Genomic DNA, 22961 nt, shown 5'->3' with positions numbered 1-22961 from the left:
GATATCTTACAGCATTATTCGTTGTATCAGCTTTTACTCAACTACTCCAGTGGAGAATTTGTCAGATCTTGACTCAAAGCAAAAGTTTTAGTTTTGAATATTGAGGTATAGAACTTTGGGGTTGAAAATGTACTGCATTGGGCATGTGTTTAACACACCGGAAGGGTTGTCATTAAACTGGGCCGAACGTGACTATGTGGTGATGTTAAATGTAAGGAGGTTGATCAATAAACATTATATACACACAGAGAGAGAATTATTATGATATCAAACCTGGAAGCTAGTGGAATGCCTTGCCATATAAGTTAGCAATGGTCATGAGTGAAACATGTGGTAGATACAGAAGAAAGCATATTCTGTAATGTATTCTTTGGTTGCTCAAAGACAATCAGGCAAACACGTTGTACGAGCAGGCTCATTCCCGGCAAATCTACAGGTTAACGTTGAATTTTGGGGTTGCCATCTGGCTTCATTCAACTTGTCAATACCACCGAGACTGTCAACAAGTCCTTTGACAGCCTTTGACAGTGGTGATGAGTAGGTCAAGTTCAGACACATACAAGTGGGGTGGAGAGGTTTTAATTTGGTATTCTTCGCTGGGGCAATTGCTTACTTATCAATAAGATGTACTTATTTGAAATAAAAAAACAGAATGTTTTTTAATAAAGTTTGTTAAGAAATTAATTAGTTTTTTTGCAACTATTTCTATAACTCGTGACCCCTACTTCTTCCAGCAAAGTAAAACTTTACCAATCAATCATCCAAAAACGCCATAGTTTCAAACAAGAACGTCACTTGTTGTTTTAGTGAACTTGTTACAGTTATATTCCTCGTATTGTTTTCGTCAGTTTGTAAGTTCTTCCCGAAAAGTGTACTGACGAAATCACTTGCAACATAACAACGAGAGTCATTGATTTGTTTTTGTGCTGTTTTGATATAAGCCAAGACCAAACATAACAGAAACTATTTTAAAACGTTTACTCAAAACTTGTTTTATGTAAAAGGAAAATTTCTGATAAAGTAAAAGTAGGCTTTCTTTTTTCAATATATAAATATCACCACCATGGTATTTTAGCAAGCTTATTTCACGTTTTTTGACATGGACGTTTACCAAACTTTAACAGAAAATAGTTGTTTGCTAGAACCTATTCCAAACCCGACAATTTCAAACACTGATTTTACTTGGTATGTTCCAGGTATGTGGAAACTTTGACAAATCAAAATGGCTAAGAACAAGAGGGTGTGTTGTGAAATTCAGATTTGTAAATTTTCCTTCTTTGAATCACACTTCCTGGACGTTTTGCCTGTTGATCATTATGACGTCATAATAGCGGCGGAAATGTTTGACCCACCGACACGAAACTCTGAATTATGGATGATCTAAAGGGACTTATACTATTCATCACATATTGTTGTAAAAATATATATTTCCCCAAAGCTCGCTGGTTATTTTCTAAATAGTGACTATCCTGTCTCGTTTGTCCATCGTGTTTGTTGCTACTTCATTCAACTCGTATTAAGATATTTCATATAAAATGCTGGTGATAGTCTCTTTATAATTGCTATCTGTATCTAACAAAGACAATAAATTCGTACTACAGTCAGCTACTGCTCTGTAATAAAAATAATATTTACGTTGCAATTTCCGATGTAATCATTAGCGAGGATCCAGTGTTGTTATGCTGATTGAAATGAAATATTGTCCGCGATTTGCTATAAAGCCATACCAATTTACAAATTAACGTCTTGCTGGTTTCGTTATGGTTTGACAGATTCACATTGCATTGATGGGTATCAAATAGAAATATAACACTCATAGTAAAAGCAATGCTTTATTAGGTAATGATGAAAATAAGCTCATTAAGAGGAACAGTAACATTTCATGGGGTGTAACAATACAACAATACAATTCACTATCCTGCATTAGGATGACATTCACTAGCCTGGAGTATGATGACATTTACTAGCCTGGAGTATGATGACATTCACTATCCTGTATTATGATGACGTTCACTAGCCTGGATTATGTTGACATTTACCATCCTCCATTATGATGACATTTACTATCCTGGAGTATGATGACATTCACTATCCTGGAGCATGATGACATTCACTAACCTGCATTATGAGGACTTTAGCAATCCTGCATTATGATGACATTCACTAGCCTGGATTAGGATGACATTCAATAGGCTGGTGCATGATGACATTCACTATCCTGGAGTCTGATGACATTCATTTGCTTGAAGTATCATGAGATTCACTATCCTGGAGTATGATGACATTCACTAGCCTGTAGTATGATGGCATTCACTATCTTGCATTATGATGACATTCACTAGGCTGGAGTATAATGATATTGACTATCCTTCATTATGATTACATTCAATATCCTGCATTATGATGACATTCACTAGCCTGGAGTATTATGGTATTGACTATCCTTCATTATGATTACATTCACTATCCTGCATTATGATGACATTCACTAGCCTGGAGTATTATGGTATTGACTATCCTTCATTATGATTACATTCACTATCCTGCATTATGATGACATACTCTAGGCTGGAGTATCATGGCATTTACTATCCCGCATTAAGATGATATTTACTAGCCTCGATGATGATGATGATATTCTCTAGATTAAATTATGTTGACATTCATGTTTTATGATGTTTATTCGCTAGCCAACATCATGCTGACATTCACCACTATGGATTATGATGACATTCACCAGACTGCATTATGATTAAACTCACTAGCCATTAGTAGTCCATAGAAAAACAATAGTCACTCTTGATGCTGTCTATGAATCGTCTGTTTAAAATAGAAAATTGTAAATCCTGTACAAGTCAAACGAGAGGTTAACTGTTGAGATGTTGTCATCCCTGGAACTTCAAAAACCAACAAACAAATGTAGCAATCCTGCATTATAATCGCATTCACTTTCCTGCATTATAATTACATTCACTAGCCTGGAGTATGATGACATTCACTATCCTGCATTATGATGACATTCACTAGCCTAGAGTATGATGACATTCATTATCCTGCATTATGATGACATTCACTATCCTGCATTATAATCGCATTCACTTTCCTGCATTATAATTACATTCACTAGCCTGGAGTATGATGACATTCACTATCCTGCATTATGATGACACTCAATAGGCTGGATTATGATGACATTTACTATCCTGGAGTCTGATGACATTCATCAAGCTGGAGTATGATGACATTCGCTATCCCGGAGTATGATGACATTAACTAGCCTGGGGTATGGTGGCATTCACTATCTTGCATTATGATGACATTCACCAGGCAGGAGTATCATGACATTCATTATCCTGACCTATGATGACATTCACTAGGCTGGAGTGTGATGACATTAACTATCCTGTATTTTGATGACATTCACTAGCCTGCATTATGACGACATGCACTAACCTGCATTATGACGACATTCACTAAGCTGGAGTATGATGACATTCACTATCTTGCATGATAATGACATTCATTAGGTTGGAGTATGGTGGCATTCACTATCCTGTATTATGATGACATTAACTATCCTGGAGAATGATGACATTCACTAGCCTGGATTATGATGACATTCAATAGGCTGGTGCATGATGACATTCACTATCCTGGAGTCTGATGACATTCATTTGCTTGAAGTATCATGACATTCACTATCCTGGAGTATGATGACATTCACTAGCCTGTAGTATGATGACATTCACTAGGCTGGCGTATGTTGACATTCACTAGGCTGGAGTATAATGATATTGACTATCCTTCATTATGATTACATTCACTATCCTGCATTATGATGACATTCACTAGCCTGGAGTATTATGGTATTGACTATCCTTCATTATGATTACATTCACTATCCTGCATTATGATGACATACTCTAGGCTGGAGTATCATGGCATTTACTATCCCGCATTAAGATGATAGTTACTAGCCTCGATGATGATGATGATATTCTCTAGATTTAATTATGTTGACATTCATGTTTTATGATGTTTATTCGCTAGCCAACATCATGCTGACATTCACCACTATGGATTATGATGACATTCACCAGACTGCATTATGATTAAACTCACTAGCCATTAGTAGTCCATAGAAAAACAATAGTCACTCTTGATGCTGTCTATGAATCGTCTGTTTAAAATAGAAAATTGTAAATCCTGTACAAGTCAAACGAGAGGTTAACTGTTGAGATGTTGTCATCCCTGGAACTTCAAAAACCAACAAACAAATGTAGCAATTAGAAAAATAAAACAAATAAATCCATTCTGTAACGTGTTTGGCACATAGCGACGACAATCAGTGGTGTAAAAATGCAAAGGAGAAAACATGTCACATAATTGTCGTGACAAATCATCAGTCAGCAACAGCAGACGAGGTACTCACGTGGTCATATCAATAGCGTTATACACCTACTCATACCCGGAAATAATTATTAATATCAACGGCGAGGCAAAGTATACACACAAGGAAACTGTCTCGGAAAACGTTCATCCCGAGGCGTGGAGACTGTAGTATATCAAGCAGGTTGCGACTGTAGCTAGCACGTGACCTTTACAGTGTAGATGGTGTCAATAGTCAGAGGCATCTTTGCAGCCACAGGCCGGATTGACTCTTCTTGTCAGTGACAATCAGTAATTAGGAATACAGGGGCTTGTATAGGGTACATGAAGGAGGTGAGTGAGTGAGTTAATATTTAACGTCACATCGGCAATATTGCAGCCATATCGTGACGAGACAGGAAGGAGGGGTTTGATGAACAATACCCAAAACGTCTGTCTAATGTCGATATATATGTTGATAATTATTGCATTTTGCTCAAGAAATGAAATGTCAAATGACAGTTTTAACAAAGTAACTGAACCAGCAAAGTAAAATGAAAATCATGACACGTAATTTTTCAGATTTTTTCAAAAGGATTGACAGTATGATAAAATCAAACATTTCTTACTTGAAACATGGAACGCCCTTCTATATTGAACTGCTTCAAATAATCATGAGGAATAAATTATGATTTAGAGTTGTTTCTATACATGTTTTTTTTTCTATGTTGGGTTTTGTTCAATTTTGATCAATTACTTCAGTTTTAACTTGATACCAAAATGCAAATCCGTTGTAAACTGAGCATGTAGTGGTTACATTGTATCACTCCTCGATTGGAGATACATAGTTCACTACTGTTTCCGGAACATCCACAACAACTGGTCGCACGAGGTGAGTGTATGTGTTCTCGTCAACACCTGACTCCTCTGACGTAGCAGCATCATTGACGGCACTATCGCAGTCTGGTGCAAAGCAGTCTGCCAGAACAGGCATGACAGGAGCAGCTCTAGATACCGAGTCGTCTCCTCTTATCCCTGGCAGCTCGATGTTGACGTCTTCGTCTCTGATTTCACAGTAGTCCGGGGGTACCTGGTCCCCATGAAGTGGTGCTTCATGTGGAATTATTCCCTGTATTGTGGGCTGTCTGTGAAAGAGAACATATGCATAAGTTTGTTTGCTGTCTAACGCCATGGCCTTTCTCTGAAGAAACAAGGGATGAGTTCACTATGCACCTCAGTTATATCTACATTTGTATAAACCCTACAACATGTACGTGTCCAAGATACGGAAACAGGAAGTATCACAACTACATGAATTCTGTCTTCCATCGTAAATATATACACTAGCTATATCATGATCACCAGAAATGTTAAACGTCGTCACTTAATACACTATATAAATCACTAAGAAGGTATCACGTCATGAATATATACAGAAGGTATATCACCAGAAACCTAGAATGTTGTGAATATATACAGCAGCTATAACACCAGGAAGTTATAACGTCAAGAATATATGAATTATGTATAGCACCAAGGAGCTGTAACGTTATGAATATATACAGTAGCTGTAACACCTGGAAGCTATTACGTCATGAATTTACAGTAGCTATATCACCTGGAAGCTATAACGTCATGAATATATACAGTAACTGTAGCACCAGGAAGCTATAACGTCATGAATATATACAGTGGCTGAATTGCCAGGTAGATACAACGTCGGGAATATGAAAAGTAGCTTTTTAATCGTGGGGCTATAACGTCATGAACATAGAACATAGCTATATCACCAGAAAAGGTATAACGTCTTGAACATATTAAGTAAATGCATCACCAGGAACCATTTAATGTCATGAATATAGAGAGTAGCTCTATCACCATGAAGATAAAACGTCATGAATAAAGTCAGAAGATTTTGCATCGTAAAGATATAATGTCATGAATATAATCAGAAGATTTTGCATCGTGGAGATATAATGTCATGAATATAATCAGAAGATTTTGCATCATAAAGATATAATGTCATGAATATAGTCAGAAGATTTTGCATCGTAAAGATATAATGTCATGAATATAGTCAGAAGACTTTGCATCGTAAAGATATAATGTCATGAATATAATCAGAAGATTTTGCATCGTGGAGATATCATGTCATGAATATATACGGTAGCTCTATCACCAGGAAGCTATAACGTTATGAATGTATAGAGTACCTCTATCACTAGGAAGCCATAACGTCATAAATGCATGCAGCAGCTGAATCACCATGGAGCTATAACGTCAGTAATATAATTTGAAACTTTTTCATCTGTATCACCAGGAAGCTTTAGCGTCATATATATTTACAGTAGCTGTATCACCACGAATTTATGATGTCATGAATATATACAGAAGCCGTATCCCCAGGGAGCTATAGCGTCTTGAATATATACAGCAGCTGTATCACAAGTGAGCTGTAACACCATTATTATACAGTAGCTCTATTACCAGGAAGCAATATCATATTTGCTCATACAAAAGAAAACATCTTAGACGACTTCTTCTCAAAAGAGTCCTTAAAATCCATTCCCTTGTGTGGCCATTGCACGGTTGCTTTACCGGCAACCATTATATAACTGTAACGCTTACCCCTGTTGACGACCCATACATATCTACTAACACCGCGTGTTACTGTCCGTGTGAGCAAGGATACAGAAAAGGTATACTGTGAATATCACTCACCCTAGCATCCTAACACGCCCGCGGCAACAGATCGTCACTGACACCACGCTGCCAACCACCAGAAACAATAGCGATGTCAGTAGGGTAGCTAGTTGTACGCCACTGTGTCTTCTACTGGTGTCCTCTGTAAGTTTTAAGAAAATTGTTGTATTGGAGTTTCATATAGCAAAATAACTGAACTGATTACAGATTTAGGCCACTGGTAAACCAGGAAGAATTGTAGTACTATAGTTACCTTGGTTGCAATGTTCCACTCTCAGACATTCCGCTATAGAACAGTTGAACGTGCAGGTAGAATCACACGTTTGTCCAGTGAGGTGGCAGCCATTGGTGCAGGAACCAGTCTTCTGATCACAGACACCATCAAGACACACTTCACACGTGTTCTGGCAGAGTCCACCATAGAAGCCACGTGTACATCCGTCTGTACACTTCCCGCTGTCCGAGTGACACATGTTGTGAAGGCAGTTGACAGGACAGGGTTTACAGTCTCTGCCAAAGTGTCCAGGTACACAACCATCTACACAGTCACCTGTAGACTTGCATCGTTTATTGGCGCAGTTAGGACTGCATGGAGAAGAGCACTGTGGACCAAACCATCCGTCTCGACATCCATGGATGCAATCTCCACTCGCCCTGAGACAGACACGTAAATCAGCCTTTGGTGAAAGGAGATTGTTGTCAGTAGAACTGGCGGTGTTTGGTCTACACTTTTCACTGCACTTCTTGTTGCAGAAAGTGCCATACAATCCAGGACGACAGCCCTCTGTGCATTCATGTGCACAGGATCGCAGGCAGTGATCACAGGAATACGCACAGTTTGGACCAAAATATTCAGGGCGGCATTCCTTGCACAATCCTATCATCCTGTTGCAGAACTTACATCTACTTGAACACGTCTTACAGTCAGTCCCGTAGTAGGAGTCTACACATCCAGACACACAGGAGGAGCCCAGCTGACAATATCCTCCATCACAACCACCTGGACATGCTGTACAGTCACCTCCTGGACTGTCACATGGTATGATGCAGCTGGCGCCTTGATATCCGGGGACACAACCCTCAGTGCAAACACCAATGCCAGAGCCTGACAACTGACATGAGCGTTTTTTGCAGTTCTTGCTGCACAGTGAACTGCACATATCCTCAAAATACCCAGTGTCACATTCTGTGAGGCAACGTCCTGTACTTCTGTCACAGTCGGAACAGTGCTGGTTGTCCTTGCACTGGTCGCCTGAAATGATCGTAAAATAATATTATTTCTATGTGTTTGACATGTTAGCAAACATGCGGTCATGTGAATCTTTAATGCACACATCATACATATTTTGAAGTGAAACATAACATACGACATGCCAACAGCAGAAATGATGCTTTAAGTTCTCATGTATCCTAGGTGTAGCAATAACATATAAAGAACACAGGTGTAGCAATAACATTCACTGTACATAGGTATAGCAATTCCATTTACTGTACAAAGGTGTAGCAATACCATTCACTGTACACAGGTGTAGCAATAACATTCACTGTACACAGGTGTAGCAATACCATTCACTCCAAACACGTGTAGCAATACCATTCACTGTACACAGGTTTAGCAATACCATTCACTGTACATAGGTGTAGCAATTCCATTTACTGTACAAAGATGTAGCAATACCATTCACTGTACACAGGTGTAGCAATACCATTCACTGTAAACAGGTGTAGCAATACCATTCACTCTAAACACGTGTAGCAATACCATTCACTGTACACAGGTGTAACAATAACATTCACTGTACACAGGTATAGCAACACCATTCACTGTACACAGGTGTAGCAATACCATTCACTCTAAACACGTGTAGCAATACCATTCACTCTAAACACGTGTAGAAATATCATTCACTGTACACAGGTGTAGCAATACCATTCACTCTAAACACGTGTAGCAATACCTTTCACTGTACACAGGTGTAACAATACCATTCACTGTACACAGGTGTAGCAATATCATTCACTGTACACAGGTGTAGCAATACCATTCACTCTAAACACGTGTAGCAATACCATTCACTGTACACAGGTGTAGCAATATCATTCACTGTACACATGTGAAGCAATACCATTTACTGTACACAGGCATATCAATACCATTCACTGTACACAGGTGTAGCAATATCATTCACTGTACACAGGTATAGCAATACCATTCAGTGTACCCAGATGTAGCAATACCATTCACAGTGCACAGGTGTAGCAATACCATTCACTGTACACAGGTATAGCAATACCATTCACTGTACACAGGTGTAGCAATACCATTCACTGTACATAGGTGGGGTAATACCATTCACTGTACATAGGTGTAGCAATACCATTCACTGTACATTGGTATAGCAATACCATTCACTGTACATAGGTGTAGGAATACCATTCACTGTACATTGGTATAGCAATACCATTCACTGTACACAGGTGTAGCAATATCATTCACTCTACACAGGTGTAGCAATACCATTCACTGTACACAGGTGTAGCAATACCATTCACTGTACATAGGTGTAGCAATTCCATTTACTGTACAAAGATGTTGCAATACCATTCACTGTACACAGGTGTAGCAATACCATTCACTGTACACAGGTGTAGCAATACCATTCACTCTAAACACGTGTAGCAATACCATTCACTGTACACAGGTGTAACAATACCATTTACTGTACACAGGTATAGCAACACCATTCACTGTACACAGGTGTAGCAATACCATTTACTGTACACAGGTGTAACAATACCATTCACTGTACACAGGTGTAGCAATACCATTTACGGTACACAGTTGTAACAATACCATTCACTGTACACAATTGTAGCAATACCATTCACTGTACATAGGTGTAGCAATACCATTCACTCGAAACACGTGTAGCAATACCATTTACTGTACCAGGTGTAGCAATACCATTCACGTACCCAGGTGTAGCAATATCATTCACTGTACACAGGTGTAGCAATACCATTTACTGTACCCAGGTGTAGCAATACCATTCACAGTGCACAGGTGTGGCAATATCATTCACTGTACATAGGTGTAGCAATACCATTCACTGTACATAGGTGTAGCAATACCATTCACTGTACATAGGTGTAGCAATACCATTCACTGTACATAGGTATAGAAATACCATTCACTGTACATAGGTATAGAAATACCATTCACTGTACATAGGTGTAGCAATTCCATTTACTGTACAAAGGTGTAGAAATTCCTTTTCACTGTACACAGGTGTAGCAATACCATTCACTCTAAACACGTGTAGCAATACCATTCACTGTACACAGGTGTAGCAATACCATTCACTGTACCCATGTGTAGCAATATCATTCACTGTACATAGGTGTAGCAATACCATTTACTGTACCCAGGTGTAGCAATACCATTCACAGTGCACAGGTGTAGCAATACCATTCACTGTACATAGGTGTAGCAGTACCATTCACTGTACACAGGTATAGCAATACCATTTACTGTACCCAGGTATAGCAATACCATTCACAGTGCACAGGTGTAGCAATATCATTCACTGTACACAGGTGTAGCAGTACCATTCACTGTACCCAGGTATAGCAATACCGTTCACTGTACATAGGTGTAGCAATACCGTTCACTGTGCACACGTGTAGCAATACCGTTCACTGTACACACATGTAGCAGTACTGTTCACTGTACATAGGTATAGCAATATCATTCACTGTCCACAGGTGTAGCAATACCATTCACTGTACATAGGTGGGGCAATACCATTCACTGTACACAGGTGTAGCAATACCGTTCACTGTACATAGGTATGGCAATACCATTCACTGTACATAGGTGTAGCAATACCATTCACTGTACATAGGTGTAGCAATACCATTCACTGTACATAGGTGTAGCAATACCATTCACTGTACATAGGTATAGAAATACCATTCACTGTACATAGGTGTAGCAATTCCATTTACTGTACAAAGGTGTAGCAATACCATTCACTGTACCAGGGGTAGCAATACCATTCACGTACCCAGGTGTTGCAATATCATTCACTGTACACAGGTGTAGCAATACCATTTACTGTACCCAGATGTAGCAATACCATTCACAGTGCACAGGTGTATCAATATCATTCACTGTACATAGGTGTAGCAGTACCATTCACTGTACACAGGTATAGCAATACCATTTACTGCACCCAGGTATAGCAATACCATTCACAGTGCACAGGTGTAGCAATATCATTCACTGTACACAGGTGTAGCAGTACCATTCACTGTACCCAGGTATAGCAATACCGTTCACTGTACACATATGTTGCAGTACCGTTCACTGTGCACACGTGTAGCAATACCGTTCACTGTACACACATGTAGCAGTACCGTTCACTGTACATAGGTATAGCAATATCATTCACTGTCCACAGGTGTAGCAATACCATTCACTGTACATAGGTGGGGCAATACCATTCACTGTACACAGGTGTAGCAATACCATTCACTGTACATAGGTGTAGCAATACCATTCACTGTACATAGGTATAGAAATACCATTCACTGTACATAGGTATAGAAATACCATTCACTGTACATAGGTGTAGCAATTCCATTTACTGTACAAAGGTGTAGCAATACGATTCACTGTACACAGGTGTAGCAATACCATTCACTGTACACACATGTAGCAGTACCGTTCACTGTACATAGGTATGGCAATACCATTCACTCTACATAGGTGTAGCAATACCATTCACTGTACATAGGTGTAGCAATACCATTCACTGTACATAGGTGTAGCAATTCCATTTACTGTACAAAGATGTAGCAATACGATTCACTGTACACAGGTGTAGCAATACCATTCACTGTACACAGGTGTAGCAATACCATTCACTCTAAACACGTGTAGCAATACCATTCACTGTACACAGGTGTAGCAAAACCATTCACTGTACGCATGTGTAGCAATACCATTCACTGTACACAGGTTTAGCAATACCATTCACTGTACATAGGTGTAGCAATTCCATTTACTGTACAAAGATGTAGCAATACCATTCACTGTACACAGGTGTAGCAATACCATTCACTGTACAAAGGTGTAGCAATACCATTCACTCTAAACACGTGTAGCAATACCATTCACTGTACACAGGTGTAACAATAACATTCACTGTACACAGGTATAGCAACACCATTCACTGTACACAGGTGTGGCAATACCATTCACAGTGCACAGGTGTAGCAATATCATTCACTGTACATAGGTGTAGCAGTTCCATTCACTGTACACAGGTATAGCAATACCATTCACTGTACCCAGGTATAGCAATACCGTTCACTGTACATAGGTGTAGCAATACCGTTCACTGTGCACACGTGTAGCAATACCGTTCACTGTACACACATGTAGCAGTACCGTTCACTGTACATAGGTATAGCAATATCATTCACTGTCCACAGGTGTAGCAATACCATTCACTGTACATAGGTGGGGCAATACCATTCACTGTACACAGGTGTAGCAATACCATTCACTGTACATAGGTGTAGAAATACCATTCACTGTACATAGGTATAGAAATACCATTCACTGTACATAGGTGTAGCAATTCCATTTACTGTACAAAGGTGTAGCAATACGATTCACTGTACACAGGTGTAGCAATACCATTCACTGTACACACATGTAGCAGTACCGTTCACTGTACATAGGTATGGCAATACCATTCACTCTACATAGGTGTAGCAATACCATTCACTGTACATAGGTGTAGCAATACCATTCAATGTACATAGGTGTAGCAATACCATTCACTGTACATAGGTGTAGCAATACCATTCACTGTACAAAGATGTAGCAATACCATTCACTGTACATAGGTGTAGCAATTCCATTTACTGTACAAAGATGTAGCAATACGATTCACTGTACACAGGTGTAGCAATACCACTCACTGTACACAGGTGTAGCAATACCATTCACTCTAAACACGTGTAGCAATACCATTCACTGTACACAGGTGTAGCAATACCATTCACTGTACGCATGTGTAGCAATACCATTCACTGTACACAGGTTTAGCAATACCTTTCACTGTACATAGGTATAGCAATTCCATTTACTGTACAAAGATGTAGCGATACCATTCACTGTACACAGGTTTAGCAATACCTTTCACTGTACATAGGTATAGCAATTCCATTTACTGTACAAAGATGTAGCGATACCATTCACTGTACACAGGTGTAGCAATACCATTCACTGTACACAGGTGTAGCAATACCATTCACTCTAAACACGTGTACCAATACCATTCACTGTACCCAGGTGTAGCAATATCATTCACTGTACACAGGTGTAGCAATACCATTCACTGTACAAAGGTGTAGCAATACCGTTCACTCTAAACACGTGTAGCAATACCATTCACTGTACACAGGTGTAGCAATATCATTCACTGTACACATGTGAAGCAATACCATTTACTGTACACAGGCATATCAATACCATTCACTGTACACAGGTGTAGCAATATCATTCACTGTACACAGGTATAGCAATACCATTCAGTGTACCCAGATGTAGCAATACCATTCACAGTGCACAGGTGTAGCAATACCATTCACTGTACACAGGTATAGCAATACCATTCACTGTACACAGGTGTAGCAATACCATTCACTGTACATAGGTGGGGTAATACCATTCACTGTACATAGGTGTAGCAATACCATTCACTGTACATTGGTATAGCAATACCATTCACTGTACATAGGTGTAGCAATTCCATTTACTGTACAAAGGTGTAACAATACCATTCACTGTACACAGGTGTAGGAATACCATTCACTGTACATTGGTATAGCAATACCATTCACTGTACACAGGTGTAGCAATATCATTCACTCTACACAGGTGTAGCAATACCATTCACTGTACACAGGTGTAGCAATACCATTCACTGTACATAGGTGTAGCAATTCCATTTACTGTACAAAGATGTTGCAATACCATTCACTGTACACAGGTGTAGCAATACCATTCACTGTACACAGGTGTAGCAATACCATTCACTCTAAACACGTGTAGCAATACCATTCACTGTACACAGGTGTAACAATACCATTTACTGTACACAGGTATAGCAACACCATTCACTGTACACAGGTGTAGCAATACCATTTACTGTACACAGGTGTAACAATACCATTCACTGTACACAGGTGTAGCAATACCATTTACGGTACACAGTTGTAACAATACCATTCACTGTACACAATTGTAGCAATACCATTCTCTGTACATAGGTGTAGCAATACCATTCACTCGAAACACGTGTAGCAATACCATTTACTGTACCAGGTGTAGCAATACCATTCACGTACCCAGGTGTAGCAATATCATTCACTGTACACAGGTGTAGCAATACCATTTACTGTACCCAGGTGTAGCAATACCATTCACAGTGCACAGGTGTGGCAATATCATTCACTGTACATAGGTGTAGCGATACCATTCACTGTACATAGGTGTAGCAATACCATTCACTGTACATAGGTGTAGCAATACCATTCACTGTACATAGGTATAGAAATACCATTCACTGTACATAGGTATAGAAATACCATTCACTGTACATAGGTGTAGCAATTCCATTTACTGTACAAAGGTGTAGAAATTCCTTTTCACTGTACACAGGTGTAGCAATACCATAAACTGTACACAGGTGTAGCAATACCATTCACTCTAAACACGTGTAGCAATGCCATTCACTGTACACAGGTGTAGCAATACCATTCACTGTACCCATGTGTAGCAATATCATTCACTGTACATAGGTGTAGCAATACCATTTACTGTACCCAGGTGTAGCAATACCATTCACAGTGCACAGGTGTAGCAATACCATTCACTGTACATAGGTGTAGCAGTACCATTCACTGTACACAGGTATAGCAATACCATTTACTGTACCCAGGTATAGCAATACCATTCACAGTGCACAGGTGTAGCAATATCATTCACTGTACACAGGTGTAGCAGTACCATTCACTGTACCCAGGTATAGCAATACCGTTCACTGTACATAGGTGTAGCAATACCGTTCACTGTGCACACGTGTAGCAATACCGTTCACTGTACACACATGTAGCAGTACTGTTCACTGTACATAGGTATAGCAATATCATTCACTGTCCACAGGTGTAGCAATACCATTCACTGTACATAGGTGGGGCAATACCATTCACTGTACACAGGTGTAGCAATACCGTTCACTGTACATAGGTATGGCAATACCATTCACTCTACATAGGTGTAGCAATACCATTCACTGTACATAGGTGTAGCAATACCATTCACTGTACATAGGTGTAGCAATACCATTCACTGTACATAGGTATAGAAATACCATTCACTGTACATAGGTGTAGCAATTCCATTTACTGTACAAAGGTGTAGCAATACCATTCACTGTACCAGGGGTAGCAATACCATTCACGTACCCAGGTGTAGCAATATCATTCACTGTACACAGGTGTAGCAATACCATTTACTGTACCCAGATGTAGCAATACCATTCACAGTGCACAGGTGTATCAATATCATTCACTGTACATAGGTGTAGCAGTACCATTCACTGTACACAGGTATAGCAATACCATTTACTGCACCCAGGTATAGCAATACCATTCACAGTGCACAGGTGTAGCAATATCATTCACTGTACACAGGTGTAGCAGTACCATTCACTGTACCCAGGTATAGCAATACCGTTCACTGTACACATATGTTGCAGTACCGTTCACTGTGCACACGTGTAGCAATACCGTTCACTGTACACACATGTAGCAGTACCGTTCACTGTACATAGGTATAGCAATATCATTCACTGTCCACAGGTGTAGCAATACCATTCACTGTACATAGGTGGGGCAATACCATTCACTGTACACAGGTGTAGCAATACCATTCACTGTACATAGGTGTAGCAATACCATTCACTGTACATAGGTATAGAAATACCATTCACTGTACATAGGTATAGAAATACCATTCACTGTACATAGGTGTAGCAATTCCATTTACTGTACAAAGGTGTAGCAATACGATTCACTGTACACAGGTGTAGCAATACCATTCACTGTACACACATGTAGCAGTACCGTTCACTGTAAATAGGTATGGCAATACCATTCACTCTACATAGGTGTAGCAATACCATTCACTGTACATAGGTGTAGCAATACCATTCACTGTACATAGGTGTAGCAATTCCATTTACTGTACAAAGATGTAGCAATACCATTCACTGTACACAGGTGTAGCAATACCATTCACTGTACACAGGTGTAGCAATACCATTCACTCTAAACACGTGTAGCAATACCATTCACTGTACACAGGTGTAGCAAAACCATTCACTGTACGCATGTGTAGCAATACCATTCACTGTACACAGGTTTAGCAATACCATTCACTGTACATAGGTGTAGCAATTCCATTTACTGTACAAAGATGTAGCAATACCATTCACTGTACACAGGTGTAGCAATACCATTCACTGTACAAAGGTGTAGCAATACCATTCACTCTAAACACGTGTAGCAATACCATTCACTGTACACAGGTGTAACAATAACATTCACTGTACACAGGTATAGCAACACCATTCACTGTACACAGGTGTGGCAATACCATTCACAGTGCACAGGTGTAGCAATATCATTCACTGTACATAGGTGTAGCAGTTCCATTCACTGTACACAGGTATAGCAATACCATTCACTGTACCCAGGTATAGCAATACCGTTCACTGTACATAGGTGTAGCAATACCGTTCACTGTGCACACGTGTAGCAATACCGTTCACTGTACACACATGTAGCAGTACCGTTCACTGTACATAGGTATAGCAATATCATTCACTGTCCACAGGTGTAGCAATACCATTCACTGTACATAGGTGGGGCAATACCATTCACTGTACACAGGTGTAGCAATACCATTCACTGTACATAGGTGTAGCAATACCATTCACTGTACATAGGTATAGAAATACCATTCACTGTACATAGGTGTAGCAATTCCATTTACTGTACAAAGGTGTAGCAATACGATTCACTGTACACAGGTGTAGCAATACCATTCACTGTACACACATGTAGCAGTACCGTTCACTGTACATAGGTATGGCAATACCATTCACTCTACATAGGTGTAGCAATACCATTCACTGTACATAGGTGTAGCAATACCATTCAATGTACATAGGTGTAGCAATACCATTCACTGTACATAGGTGTAGCAATACCATTCACTGTACAAAGATGTAGCAATACCATTCACTGTACATAGGTGTAGCAATTCCATTTACTGTACAAAGATGTAGCAATACGATTCACTGTACACAGGTGTAGCAATACCACTCACTGTACACAGGTGTAGCAATACCATTCACTCTAAACACGTGTAGCAATACCATTCACTGTACACAGGTGTAGCAATACCATTCACTGTACGCATGTGTAGCAATACCATTCACTGTACACAGGTTTAGCAATACCTTTCACTGTACATAGGTATAGCAATTCCATTTACTGTACAAAGATGTAGCGATACCATTCACTGTACACAGGTGTAGCAATACCATTCACTGTACACAGGTGTAGCAATACCATTCACTCTAAACACGTGTACCAATACCATTCACTGTACCCAGGTGTAGCAATATCATTCACTGTACACAGGTGTAGCAATACCATTCACTGTACAAAGGTGTAGCAATACCATTCACTCTAAAAACGTGTACCAATACCATTCACTGTACACATGTGTAGCAATATCATTCACTGTACACATGTGAAGCAATACCATTTACTGTACACAGGTATATAAATACCATTCACAGTACACAGGTGTAGCAATATCATTCACTGTACACAGGTATAGCAATACCATTCACTGTACACAGGTGTAACAATACCATTCAGTGTACACAGGTATAGCAATACCATTCACTCTAAACACGTGTAGCAATACCATTTACTGTACACAGGTATAGCAATACCATTTACTCTATATAGGTGTAGCAATACCATTCACTATACATAGGTGTAGCAATACCATTCACTGTACATAGGTGTAGCAATACCATTCACTGTACATAGGTATAGCAATACCATTCACTGTACATAGGTGTAGCAATTCCATTTACTGTACAAAGGTGTAGCAATACCATTCCCTGTACAGAGGTGTAGCAATACCATTCACTGTACACAGGTGTAGCAATACCATTCACTCTAAACACGTGTAGCAATACCATTCACTGTACACAGGTGTAGCAATACCATTCACTGTACATAGATGTAGCAATTCCATTTACTGTACAAAGATATAGCAATACCATTCACTGTACACAGGTGTAACAATATCATTCACTGTACACAGGTGTAGCAATACCATTTACTGTACACAGGTGTAACAATACCATTCACTGTACACAGGTGTAGCAATACCATTCACTGTACATAGGTGTAGCAATACCATTCACTCTAAAGACGTGTAGCAATACCATTCACTGTACCAGGGGTAGCAATACCATTCACGTACCCAGGTGTAGCAATACCATTCACTGTACACACGTGTAGCAATATCATTCATTGTACACAGGTGTAGCAATACCATTTACTGTACCCAAGTGTAGCAATACCATTCACTGTACACAGGTGTAGCAATACCATTCATTCTAAACACGTGTAGCAAAACCATTTACTGTACACAGGTATAGCAATATCATTCACTGTACATAGTTGTAGCAATACCATTTACTGTACCCAGGTGTAGCAATACCGTTCACTGTGCACACGTGTAGCAATACCGTTCACTGTACACACATGTAGCAGTACCGTTCACTGTACATAGGTATAGCAATATCATTCACTGTCCACAGGTGTAGCAATACCATTCACTGTACATAGGTGGGGCAATACCATTCACTGTACACAGGTGTAGCAATACCGTTCACTGTACATAGGTATAGCAATACCATTCACTCTACATATGTGTAGCAATACCATTCACTGTACATAGGTGTAGCAATACCATTCACTGTACATAGGTGTAGCATTACCATTCACTGTACATAGGTATAGCAATACCATTCACTGTAAATAGGTGTAGCAATTCCATTTACTGTACAAAGGTGTAGCAATTCCAATCACTGTACACAGGTGTAGCAATACCATTCACTGTACACAGGTGTAGCAATACCATTCACTCTAAACACGTGTAGCAATACCATTCACTGTACACAGGTGTAGCAATACCATTCACTCTACGCATATTAGCAATACCATTTACTGTACACAGGTTTAGCAATACCATTTACTGTACACAGGTATAGCAACACCATTCACTGTACACAGGTGTAGCAATTCTATTTACTGTACAAAGATGTAGCAATACCATTCACTGTACACAGGTGTAGCAATACCTTTCACTGTACACAGGTGTAGCAATACCATTCACTGTACACAAGTGTAACAATAACATTCACTGTACACAGGTATAGCAACACCATTCACTGTACACAGGTTTAGCAATACCATTTACTGTACCCAGGTGTTACAATACCTTTCACTGTACACAGTTGTAGCAATACCATTCAGTGTACACAGGTGTAACAATACCATTCAGTGTACACAGGTATAGCAATATCATTCACTGTCTACAGGTGTAGCAATACCATTCACTGTACATATTTGGGGCAATACCATTCACTGTACACAGGTGTAGCAATACCGTTCACTGTACATAGGTATGGCAATACCATTCACTGTACCCAGGTATAGCAATACCGTTCACTGTACATAGGTGTAGAAATACCGTTCACTGTGCACACGTGTAGCAATACCGTTCACTGTACACACATGTAGCAGTACCGTTCACTGTACATAGGTATAGCAATATCATTCACTGTCCACAGGTGTAGCAATACCATTCTCTGTACACAGGTGTAGCAATACCGTTCAATGTACATAGGTATAGCAATACCATTCACTCTACATATGTGTAGCAATACCATTCACTGTACATAGGTGTAGCAATACCATTCACTGTACATAGGTGTAGCATTACCATTCACTGTACATAGGTATAGCAATACCATTCACTGTAAATAGGTGTAGCAATTCCATTTACTGTACAAAGGTGTAGCAATTCCATTCACTGTACACAGGTGTAGCAATACCATTCACTGTAAACAGGTGTAGCAATACCATTCACTCTAAACACGTGTAGCAATACCATTCACTGTACACAGGTGTAGCAATACCATTCACTGTACACAGGTTTAGCAATACCATTCACTGTACATAGGTGCAGCAATTCTATTTACTGTACACAGGTGTAGCAATACCATTTACTGTACAAAGGTGTAGCAATTCCATTCACTGTACACAGGTGTAGCAATACCATTCATTGTACACAGGTGTAGCAATACCATTCACTCTAAACACGTGTAGCAATACCATTCACTGTACACAGGTGTAGCAATACCATTCACTCTACGCATATGTAGCAATACCATTTACTGTACACAGGTTTAGGAATACCATTTACTGTACATAGGTGTAGCAATTCTATTTACTGTACAAAGATGTAGCAATACCATTCACTGTACACAGGTGTAGCAATACCTTTCACTGTACACAGGTGTAGCAATACCATTCACTGTACACAAGTGTAACAATAACATTCACTGTGCACAGGTATAGCAACACCATTCACTGTACACAGGTGTAGCAATACCTTTTACTGTACCCAGGTGTTACAATACCATTCACTGTACACAGTTGTAGCAATACCATTCACTGTACACAGGTGTAGCAATACCATTCACTCTAAACACGTGTAGCAATACCATTCACTGTACACAGGTGTAGCAATATCATTCACTGTACACATGTGAAGCAATACCATTTACTGTACACAGGTATATCAATACCATTCACTGTACACAGGTGTAGCAATATCATTCACTGTACACAGGTATAGCAATACCATTCACTGTACACAGGTGTAACAATACCATTCACAGTACACAAGTATAGCAATACCATTCACTGTACACAGGTGTAGCAATACCATTCACTGTACACAGGTATAGCAATACCATTCACTGTACACAGGTGTAGCAATACCATTCACTGTACATAGGTGGGGTAATACCATTCACTGTACATAGGTGTAGCAATACCATTCACTGTACATTGGTATAGCAATACCATTCACTGTACACAGGTGTAGCAATTCCATTTACTCTACAAAGGCAAAACAATACCATTCACTGTACACAGGTATAGGAATACCATTCACTGTACACAGGTGTAGCAATACCATTCACTCTAAACACGTGTAGCAATACCATTCACTGTACACAGGTGTAACAATACCATTCACTGTACACAGGTATAACAATACCATTCACTGTACACAGGTGTAGGAATACCATTCACTGTACACAGGTGTAGCAATACCATTCACTCTAAACACGTGTAGCAATACCATTCACTGTACACAGGTGTAACAATACCATTCACTGTACACAGGTGTAGCAATACCATTCACTGTACACAGGTGTAGCAATACCATTCTCTCTAAACACGTGTAGCAATACCTTTCACTGTACACAGGTGTAGCAATATCATTCACTGTACACATGTGTAGCAATACCATTTACTGTACACAGGTGTAACAATACCATTCACTGTACACAGGTATAGCAATACCATTCACTGTACACAGGTGTAGCAATATCATTAACTGTACACATGTGGAGCAATACCATTTACTGTACACAGGTGTAACAAAAACATTCACTCTAAACACGTGTAGCAATACCATTCACTGTACAAAGGTATAGCAATACCATTCACTGTACACAAGTGTAGCAATACCATTCACTGTACATAGTTGTAGCAATACCATTCACTCTACACAGATGTAGCAATACCATTCACTGTACACAGGTGTAGCAATATCATTCACTCTACACAGATGTAGCAATACCATTCACTGTACACAGGTATAGCAATACATTCACTGCACATAGGTGTAGCAATACCCTTCACTGTACACAGGTGTAGCAATACCCTTCACTGTCCACAGGTGTAGCAATATCATTCACTCTACACAGATGTAGCAATACCATTCACTGTACACAAGTGTAGCAATACCATTCACTGTACACAGGTGTAGCAATACCCTTCACTGTACAGAGGTGTAGTCATACCATTCACTGTACACAGCTGTAGCAATACCATTTACTGTACACAGGTGTAGCAATGTCATTCACTGTACACAGGTGTAGCAATACCGTTCACTATACATAGGTATAGCAATACCATTCACTGTACACAGGTGTAGCAATACCATTCACTCTACACAGATGTAGCTATACCATTCACTGTACACAGGTATAGCAATGCCATTCACTGTACACAGGTGTAGCAATACCGTTCACTGTACATAGGTATAGCAATACCATTCACTGTACACAGGTGTAGCAATACCATTCACTCTACACAGATGTAGCAAAATCATTCACTGTTCACAGGTGTAGCAATACCATAAACTGTACACAGGTGTAGCAATACCGTTCACTGTACATAGATGTTGCATGTGGCATGGAGTGACAAGTTGAAGGCAGAATACAGAATCTTTTCTTGTCTTACCTTGTGCAGAAATAACCAAAGATGCAAGACACAGAATCAGCCACACAGTCATCCTTATCCTGAAATCAAATAGATAACAGTAAATGAGAATGCCTCGTAAGTGTGTCACTTGTGCC

General features: G+C 39.6%; 1 protein-coding gene across 1 annotated transcript; it reads right to left on the bottom strand.

Annotated features, from left to right (window-relative positions):
- Window positions 1-5191: 5191 nt before the first annotated feature.
- On the bottom strand, window positions 5192-22897 carry LOC139477253 (multiple epidermal growth factor-like domains protein 10). The gene is made up of 4 exons (XM_071259804.1): window positions 22846-22897; window positions 7325-8323; window positions 7090-7213; window positions 5192-5513 (listed from the first exon to the last, which is right to left on the bottom strand). The coding sequence occupies exons 1-4, from the start codon at window positions 22895-22897 to the stop codon at window positions 5192-5194; spliced, it is 1497 nt and encodes a 498-aa protein (XP_071115905.1).
- Between the last annotated feature and the right edge of the window lie 64 nt (window positions 22898-22961).

This window comes from Haliotis cracherodii, unplaced genomic scaffold (genome assembly GCF_022045235.1).
Source record: "Haliotis cracherodii isolate W230 unplaced genomic scaffold, xgHalCrac1.p SCAF_32, whole genome shotgun sequence".
NCBI classification, from domain to species: Eukaryota; Metazoa; Mollusca; class Gastropoda; order Lepetellida; family Haliotidae; genus Haliotis; species Haliotis cracherodii.
The sequence above is the reverse complement of the archived record's forward strand: the minus strand, read 5'-3'. Positions and strand labels throughout refer to the sequence as shown.